Source organism: Hyaena hyaena, unplaced genomic scaffold (genome assembly GCF_003009895.1).
Source record: "Hyaena hyaena isolate Hyena2069 unplaced genomic scaffold, ASM300989v1 scaffold_456, whole genome shotgun sequence".
In the NCBI taxonomy this organism is placed as follows: Eukaryota; Metazoa; Chordata; class Mammalia; order Carnivora; family Hyaenidae; genus Hyaena; species Hyaena hyaena.
This window is the reverse complement of record NW_024081087.1, coordinates 1,278,174-1,287,578: the sequence shown is the minus strand read 5'-3', so window position 1 is coordinate 1,287,578 and position 9,405 is coordinate 1,278,174. Positions and strand designations below refer to the sequence as shown.

Here is a 9,405-nt window from a genome sequence, read left to right as displayed (position 1 = left end):
AAGTGGAGACTCAAAACAGGACAGTGCCTTGCCGAATTTTATCAGGATGATACAACTCGTGAAACATCCCATCTCTACTGGAAACAGCAACCTGAACTTGATGTCACAAGAGGGACAAGAAAGTGACTTCTGAAGTGCAGTTTTTAACGATTTATAAACTGGTAGATGCTCGGATGCTGTGAGGTGGTTGTGAGGCTTTCTCCGAGAAGCTCTTTTATCTCACATGGCAGGTGGAGAACTAGGAACGCGTTCGGTTTATTAAAACTTCTTTCCCAGCAAGTTAAACTAGGTGTCCACCTACAAATGGCTTCCCTACTGCCAAGGCCACTTTGGTCATTCTGTGGAGTGTGGCGCCATCTAGTGGCCACTCTCACACCTCTTGGAACCTGGTACATGTACATCGTCTGCATGTTTTCCCGGCAGTGCAAAGAACCTTACCTACTGCCTGAACATCGTCTGCATGTTTTCCCGGCAGTGCAAAGAACCTTACCTACTGCCTGAAGCCTGGGGGCACTCAAGATGTTGTTGGGGTTTTTTTAATGTTTATTTATATGAGGGAGAGACAGTGTGTGAACGGGGGAGGGGCAGAGGAAGAGGGAGACACAGAATCCGAAGCAGGCTCCAGGCTCTATGCTGTCGGCAGAGAGGACGCAGGGCTCGAACCTACAAGATGCAAGATCGTGACCTGAGCCGAAGTTGAACGCTCAGCCGACGAGCCACCCAGGTGCCCTTCGAGATGTTTTTGAATGTTCTTAAACAACGTGACATTCTGGGGGCACCTGGGTGGCTCAGTTGGTTGAGCGTCCGACTTCAGCTCAGGTCATGGTCTCACAGTTCGTGGTTTGAGCCCTGCGTCGGGCTCTGTGCTGACAGCTGGCTCAGAGCCTGGAGACTGTTTCAGATTCTGTAACTCTCTCTCTCTGACCCTCCCCTGCTCATGCTGTCTCTCTCTCGGAAGAAAAAAAAGAACGTGACATTCTGGCCACTTTTATAATTTTATTGACTCTTTTGTTCACACATTTAAAACAAAAACAGCACATGAAAATAAGCATCTCATCCCCAAGTCTCAACTCGGGTGACTGCCTCAGAGAAGCCATTAGCATTTGGCCATCTTATGCCTCTAAAGGACCACTGTGAAGGCTCAAGTTACATAGCAGGTTTCAGTTTCCGCCCACCCCAGGACACGCAGCCAGTGGCCGGACCCTTGTGGCCAACTCTGGGGACCCCAGCTCCCCACCCGTCCTACCTCTCAGGAAATCTCCCCATCTGAGAAGACTGGGGCTTCTGGATGCGTGTCCTACAGGGCCGGTCAAGGCTGGGCCAGAGAGAAACACAGTCTGGTGCCACCACCCCCCTTCCCATCAGCCACCAGTGGGGCCAGTCAGGAAATCACTTTTCTACAGACTTCTGTCTCTACCGCTTATCCCCCGCTCCCTCTTCGAAACCTGTTACTATCCCTTTCATTTAACAAGAGGCTCAGTGTCCATTAAGTTGCCTGAGAGGTGTTAGGAGCCTGACACACTTTCCTGAGCTAAAAGAGAAGAAAACAAAGTACCTCTGTGGCCTTCCAGCCGCAAGATCAAGTAGAGAAGGGAAAGCGTTATCGGGAAGGGGAAGCAGCGAGCCCCCCCCCGCCCCCACCCCCACAGAGCTTTCCCCGGGGTGGGCGCTCAAGGACACAGAGAGGCCGACACTCTGGGGCCCGGGAGGTGTGAGGGGAAACGACTTTATTTTCCCCGTTTGAACTTCCCGGCTGCCCCGGGCTTCGCCTTCTTCTTGGCGGATCCCTTGGGCTCCGGCCCCTTGCGCTTGGCTGACGAGAGCGAGCCAGTCACCTTGAAGAAGTCGTCCAGGCGGCCCTGCGTGTTGCCCTGGCGGCTCTTGCTCAGCCGCCGGATCCCGCTGCGGATTCGCTCCTCAGAGAACTGCTTCTCGCCACACATGAACTTGACAAGCTCTTCCTCCTTCGGCTCGCTCCACTTCAGCTCCACGGCCGCCGGGTCAAGCACCTCGGGCTCCAGGAAGAGCTGCTGGGCCTCCTTGTGGAGCCAGTTTTCCGGCACGGCGTACTTGCTGGGGTCAAGGCGCCGCACGATCTCCTCGATGCTCTTGTGCTTCTGGATGAGGTCCACGGCCCGCTTGGGCCCGATGCCCCGGATGCTCTCGCAGTAGTCGCTGCCCAGCAAGATGCACAGGTCCACGAACTGCTCGTGGGTGAGGCCCAGCTCCTGCAGGATCCGGCTCAGGTGGAACTCCTGGATGGGCAGCTTCTTGGCCTCGCTGGCCGTCAGGTGCCGCATGAGCACGGGGCTGCCGAAGGTCAGGCAGTCCATGTCCTCTGTGGCGGCGGCGTAGACTTTGCCAGCCTTCGCGAGGGCGGCGCAGCTGGCCTCAGCCTCACTGGGCGCGTCCAGGTACGGGACGCCCATGAGGCTGAGCAGCTGCTTGCACTCGTCGTTGTGCTGCTTGGTGACCTTCACTAGGCGCTTGGTCAACTTCTCCACCTCGTCCCCGGCGCCGGCAGCCTGAGCCTGCCGCAGCTGCTTCTCGGCCTCGGCCCGCCGCTCGCTGCGCTTGGCCAGCTCCCCCGACTTGAGCTGCGGCGGCTTGCCGTCAAAGACGTACACAGGCTTGATGCCGTTCTCCATCATGCGGATGGTGCGGTAGAACATGCCCATCAGGTGGCTGGTGGTGTCCCCCTCCTCGTTCTGCAGCACGTCCCCGCCCTGGCGGACGGCGATCAGGAACTGATAAATGCTCATGGAGGCATCGATGGCCACCTTGCGGCCGAAATAGCTCTTGATGTCATTTTCCCGGATGGCACCGGGGGCCACGTCAGCAATCAGCTTGGCCAGGCCCTGAATCCCCATAGCAAGAGAGAGGAGAGACGGCTGGAAAAAAAAAAGAAAAAAGAAAAAAGAAAGGGGTAAAGTGAGAAAAGGAGGAATTCCAGGGAGGCGAAGGAGCAGGGGTTAGACCCGGTGCCAGCTCACCAGCTCCCATGCCTCTGACTGAGCAAACTGAGCACAACAAAAAAGGACACCACTTAGGGCCCAGAGAAGATGAAAAGATGGCAGAGGACAAAGTCACCATTCTGAGGGACGTTACAGGCGAGCAAGGGAGGCCACTCCATTAATACTAAGGCTTCCTGAGTATCAGGAGGAAAACTGGGTGTTGGGAAGATTAAGACACTGCCGATGTCGGGGACTTAAGGTTTCGTGGATAAGGCAGCAAAGGGCTAGCAGGCAGTAGGGGCTACAACTGACGTCAAGGCCCCTCCAAGTCCAGAGGAGAGTGCCCGGCCCAGGCCGAGACGTCCATGGGCCATAAAGACAGGACCTGAAGGACAGGCGAAGACTGGCCAACCGAAGATGACGAGTGAGACGGGGACAAAGGCAAGCATGGTACACGGCTGAACGTGTATGGTGGTAAAATAAACACGAGTGTCCATCCTCCTCTGTACCTTTATGCCAGTCACTGACCATCCCCAGCTTGTCCCTCTGGCTCCCCTCCTCTTAGCAGCTGTGATGGTTAGTTTCATGTGTCAACAGTGGCTAGGCTGCAGCACCCAATTATTTACTCAAACATTAATCCAGGTGCTGCTGTGAAGGCATTTTGTAACATCTATATTCAGGTGACTTTATTTTTTTGATGTTTATTTTTGAGACAGAAAGAGACAGAGCATGAGTTGGGGAGGGAGTGGCAGAGGGAGAGGGAAACACAGAATCCGACGCAGGATCCAGGCTCCGAGCTGTCAGCACAGAGCCTGACGCGGGGCTTGAAGCCACAAACCACGAAATCATGACCTGAGCCAAAGTCAGCTGCTTAACTGACTGAGCCACCCAAATGGCCCAATATTCGGGTGACTTTAAACAGAGATTACCCGGGGCACCTGGGAGGCTCAGTCGGTTAAGTGTCCGCCTTTGGCTCAGGTCATGATCTCCTAGTTCACGAGTTCAAACCCTGCGTTGGGCTCTGTGCTGACAGCTCAGAGCCTGGAGCCTGCATTGGATTCTGTGTCTCCCTTTTTCTCTGCCCCTCCCGCACTTACATTCTGTCTCTCAAAAATAAATAAATGTTAAAAAAAAAAGAAGAAAAAAAGGAAAAACAAACAGTGATTACCCTGAAGGATATGGGTAGGCCTCATTCATTCGATCAACTGAAAGGCCTTGGGAGCAAAAATGAAGATTTCCCAAAGAAATTCTGCCTGAAGGCTGCGGCTTCAGCTCCTGCAAGAGTTTCTAGCCTCCGGGCCAGCCCTCTAGTTTTCAAACTGGCCAACCTCTCCAACGACCTGAGCCAATTCCTTACAGTAAATCTCTTTATATATGTCTGGACCCTGGATCCTACTGTTTCTCTGGTGGACCCTGACTGATAGAGCAGCCCTGAAACAACATATCTGAAGGGAGGTATGTGGCTTTCTCACATGCTGCTCCGAGGGTCCCTTCGGTCTCCCCTCAGCCCTGCTACTGGTTTCTATTTCCACCATGATGCTGCACAGAGGTTTAAGTCTTTCCCTTTGTATTTTCTCTCCACCACTGAGTCTGGAACGAGAACTCCATGGCTCCCACCTGACCCCAGGTCCTGATCTAGGAGCCTGGCAAGCTGCAGTCGCTCTGTCCAGTAACACACTTCTGTGGTTCTAGGCCCCTTGAAAAATAGTTCCTAGGGCAGTGTTTCCTGAACTTGGGTCAGCTCCCCCCCCCCCCGCTCCTCACAATTTTTTGCCACTTCTAAAACCTCTACTCGGGGAAACGCCTGGGTGGCTCAGTTGGTTAAGTGTCCAACTCTTGGATCCTGGCTCACGTCATGATCTTACAGTTTTGTGACTTCGAGCCCCACGTTGGGCTCTGTGCTGACAGTATGAAAAGCCTGCCTGGGATTCTCTCTCTCCTCTGTCTCTGCCCCTCCCCAACTCGTGCTGTGTCCCTCTCTCTTTCAAAATAAATAACCGCTAAAAAAATTTAAAAAATAAAAAAAGCCCAACCCTGTACTTGTATTCACTTAATATTTTCTTTAAATGGACACCACCAGTTTTAAAAACCGAGTTGAAAAAGTGAGCTCACCTTAAGCAATAATGTCCGTGTCATAGTAGTTATAGTTTAATACTAAATGTTTAACTATTCAAAAGGATTTCGGGGTGCCATTTAAAGTCACTGCCTGCTCACAGGTGGTACATGTTCGACACTCCCAAGAAATATACTAGACCTTTTAGTTGTTCCCACGTTTCAAAGCGTTCTTTCTAAAGCATAAATGACGCTGTCACATACCCCCTTCTGCTCAAGTCCAAACACCTCCACCTGGCGTCAAGATCTTCCAGGCTCTGCTTCCCGCCCTGCCCTCGCAGTCTGGGGGCCCACACAAAGCTTGGGATAAGGCTTGCCCTTTCTCACTGCCGCTCAGCGGCGCCCTCCAGCTCCAGGCATAACTGGGCGCTCGGAATCCTTCCTCCCACACAAGCCATTCAATCCTCGGGGTCCGGCCTCAGGCCGGCAGCTCTGCCAGAATGCGCACGGAGGGGACAGTGCCTGCTGGCTTAGCCTCCCACGGCCCCCGACCCAGGGAGGCGGGAAAGGGGTGGCAGCCGGTGAAGTTTACAAAACGTTTCTCAGCCAGGATCTCGGTTAAAATACACAACGGGCTCAGAAAGAGGAGGCTATTTCCCGCCTTCCACGAACGAAGTAAGTGGCTCGTTGCTTCGGCGACCGGCCCAAGTCGCACAGCTGGAAGGCGGCAGGCCCGCGCTCCGGCCTGTGCCCCGCGCGCGGCGGACGGTGCCCCCAGCACCCAGCGCCGGAAGGACTCCGCCGCCCTCGGAGGTGCTCCCCGTGGGGTCTTACCTGGCCTTTAGGGCCCAAGGCCTCCTCGACAGCTAGCGCTTAGTCCGGTGTCGCCCAGGACCGTGCCCGGCCCCGTAAGCTGCTCAGCACCGCTGCGGACGCACTCCCGCTCCGCCGCCTTCCAAAGCCCGCGCTCCCATCACGTGACCCGCCGCCGCGCACAGCCTCCCGGGAAGCGTAGTGCAGGCCCAGACGCCCTCGGCCAGCTTCCCTTCTGAAAACAGTACCCCCGCGGGGGGCAACGAACCCTCCCAGCGGTTCTGCCCTACCCTTCTCCACTGCTTGCCCCAACTCCACGTCAGGGCCCCACAGGCCCCGGCTCCCGCTACCTCGGAAACCACAGGACTACAAATCCCACGATGCCATGCGCGCGGGCGCACTTCCTCTTCCGCCTGAATAAGGCGCCTGCTCCTGCCTACGTGTTATTCCTGTGGCGGAGCGGTGGATTGCCCTGTACCTGGCTGGCAAAATGGTGAGAGGGTTCAGGGGTGTTCCGAACAGGGCTGTGATGATGACCCCCGCGGGGCCTGTCCTACCCCCGTTTCTCTCGCGAAGGTCTCAGACGCCCGAGATCCAGACAGCGGGGGGCTCCTATATCCGGCTTGGGCTGAGGGGCGGGAAGGGAAGGAAGCCCCTTGTCACGGACTCTTAAGTTAGGCTGAGGTTTTGATCCCGCGATTTTTAAGGGTGACCCTCTTGCGGTGCATTTTTAACACCTCGAGCTTTTATCTGTTACCTGTGATCAAGCCGTTATTTCTGTTTGGAAGGTTCTCCCTCCTGCGGATCTCGTACTCATCCTACAAGGTCCACGACAGATGTCCCCTTCTTGGTGAAGCACTTCCCTCTCTCAGGCACTTGGCCGCTCTCTTTCCTGGGAGCTCCCACAACCCACGTACAGACATCTTGCCACATGTCACGGACTTCTTTGTTATCTGCCACGCCTCCTAGTGACCACCATCTGACGTGCAGTTAGCTCTGGGGTGATGTCTATTCATCTTTGTATTCCCAGCGCCAAACACAGGGCCTGCGATTGGAGGCTTCATAAATGGCAGCGATTGTCTTTATCATTTGGGGGGGGGGGGGCGGCATAAATGTTTACTGAATTGAATTCCAGTGTCTCTTAGAACAATGGGGTTGATTTATTGCTCTAGAGTTGTTATGTTCGGGATTTTAGGAGCGTTGGCTGGTGAGTGACAATGGGAATTAACATTTGTACAGAACTTTACGTTTACAGCCCCTCCTTCCCTAGCATTAGCTCATAATCTTCCCTGTAACCACGGGAAGGAAACAAACACCTGTGGAACCAACCGCTTTGTGCCAGGAAGTGAGCTAGATGCTTTGACATTCGTCACCCTTCTGAAACCCTCCATCAGCCCTGCGAGGGGTGTTATGACTCCTTTACAGAGACTCATTCGGGAGAGCCAGTTTATTAACCGATGTCTTTGGCCGGTGGATGCCGAGACTCCTTAATAGTGTAGTGGGAAGAATACAGAGGTAGAAGTTGAGATCTGAGTCCTGGTCTGGGCTCTGACTTCCAGGACATGGTCCGTAAAGCTCCTAAAATTATAGGCAGACTTTTTGTTGCATGTGTTTTTTTTTTTCCAGGCAGAGTCCATACCTTTTATCACCTTTTTTTTTTTCCATAGTCCTCACTGGCCTCAGAAAATGTTAGGGACCACTGATCTATAGCTAACCAATCACCTTCTGTGTCAGCTTCTGACTCTCAGCTGCCCTTCTTGTCTCATCTTAAAAAGACCCAGTGTCACGTCAGTTTAAGATGTAATTGTTGTCATTTCCAAATGGAGTCACTTGATGTTGGTTCTGAAGGATTTCCGTGTTTCCCAGGCCGAAAGTGACCTTTAACAGTCATTGCAGGATGCGGCCCATCGATGGATGACCTCACACTCCCCCTCACGGGGAAGTCCTGGGATTCTCCAATAGCTCTGACCCCCCCGCCCTCCCCTAGGAGCTCGAGGCCATGAGCAGATACACCAGCCCAGTGAACCCGGCTGTCTTCCCCCATCTGACTGTGGTGCTGTTGGCCATTGGCATGTTCTTTACCGCCTGGTTCTTCGTGTATCCTTTTAACTGAGCATCCAGTGGGCCAGACTTAGTGGTGTGGGAAGCCAAGGGAGAACCCATGCTGGGCACACGCACCCTGCCAGTTTGGTTCTGATGCAGGGAGAGGGGGAAGGAAAGCTGTCGCTGTCCAGGGTCAGGCTGTGGCCTTATTTCCCAAGTTCAGGTGAGCTCAGTTTGAGGACTGCAAACAGAAGGCCTGGCTGGACGGGAGGTTGGGGATAGGGGATCTGAAGTTGGAAGAGTGGCAGAGGAGGGGTGTGCTTAGATGGCAGGAGATCTGAGGGCCAGGGCCAGTTGCTCAGTTCACTGGCTGTGTGACCCAGGGCAAGTGACCCAGCCCCTCTGGGCCCGACTTTCTTCATGAGTGGTTGAGGGCTGGTATGAAGCAACAGAGTCCAGGTTGCCTCCAGGGCCCCTCTTCCTGGCTGCACTGAGCCAGGCGAGCCTCCTAGGAAGCCCTTACCCCATCCCTTTTCGCCAGAGCTGCCCTGGCCAGGCCCCCTGTCCTTCGCAGTCCCATCCCTTTACTTCTCCTTGATCACCCCACCAGCTATGAAGTTACCTCCACCAAGTACACCCGCGATATCTACAAAGAGCTCCTCATCTCCTTGGTGGCCTCACTCTTCATGGGCTTTGGAGTCCTCTTCCTGCTGCTCTGGGTTGGCATCTACGTATGAGCTCCCAGGGGTAAGAGCTGGGACGGGGCGGGCCCTGGAGAAGCCTCCCACGTCCACACTGGGGGGTCCTCCAGCCTGTGTGACCCTTTGGTTAATGGAGACAGACTCGGCAGTGGATAGGGACACCAGACAGACACCAGACACCCGTGCCTCCTTCCCTGTCCCTGGCAGGGATCTGTGACCTCTGTTGTCACTCTGAGTCCTGCACACTGCCCATGGCCTTGATCTGGCTTTGGGCTGTACTCCGTGGGGCTGCAGGTGCGGGCTTCCCACGTAATACCATTCGTGTTCGTACACGCCCCATGCCACTGAAGGGGGTCAGAGCCTGGGGCTCGCACTTTGCTGCAGGGAGTGCCACTGCCATAAGTTTGAATGTCTTCTGTCATCAAAGGAAATCTTGACTAAGTGATTACACAAACCCAGAAACCCTCGCTGCAGATAATCCACCAACCAGGTCCCTGAGAATCCGCCTTGGTGGCTCAGTTCCAGAGTAGCATGCCCGTCAGCCCTTGCCCCAGGGGCACAGGGGTTCAGTGAGGAAATGAGGCAGGAAGGAGGGTCGTCGGTTGATACCCCTCTCCTCTTTTCAGGTTCCAGCCGGGCTGCTTTGCTGAATTCCTGCTTTTGTAAAGTAATTTTTTTACCGTCACCGGAAGTGTCCCACCTGCTTATAATAAAGGCAGATGTGTGACTGTCCTCTGTCTGGTGCCCATTTTGCCGCGGTGGGTCGGCGCTGGCACTGCGTGACTTCCCCGGTCCCACCCCTTTCCATTTATCCTCTGCCTTTTCAGATGGTCCCTGCCGCT

General features: G+C 54.6%; 2 protein-coding genes across 3 annotated transcripts; one reads left to right on the top strand and one right to left on the bottom strand.

The window, feature by feature from the left end:
- Nucleotides 1–982: 982 nt before the first annotated feature.
- Nucleotides 983–6,737, bottom strand: FEN1 (flap structure-specific endonuclease 1). Of its 2 annotated transcripts, none has more exons than XM_039253575.1 (2): nt 6,577–6,737; nt 983–2,891 (listed from the first exon to the last, which is right to left on the bottom strand). In XM_039253575.1, the coding sequence occupies exon 2, from the start codon at nt 2,868–2,870 to the stop codon at nt 1,728–1,730; it is 1,143 nt and encodes a 380-aa protein (XP_039109506.1). In that variant the 5' UTR covers nt 2,871–2,891; nt 6,577–6,737; the 3' UTR covers nt 983–1,727. The 2 variants fall into 2 exon arrangements, with proteins under 2 accessions (XP_039109506.1, XP_039109505.1); XM_039253574.1 differs by lacking the exon at nt 6,577–6,737 and adding an exon at nt 5,841–5,988.
- On the top strand, nt 6,208–9,295 carry TMEM258 (transmembrane protein 258). Its single transcript, XM_039253576.1, has 4 exons — nt 6,208–6,312; nt 7,807–7,916; nt 8,473–8,609; nt 9,190–9,295. The coding sequence occupies exons 1-3, from the start codon at nt 6,310–6,312 to the stop codon at nt 8,597–8,599; spliced, it is 240 nt and encodes a 79-aa protein (XP_039109507.1). The 5' UTR covers nt 6,208–6,309; the 3' UTR covers nt 8,600–8,609; nt 9,190–9,295.
- The last annotated feature ends 110 nt before the right edge of the window (nt 9,296–9,405 follow it).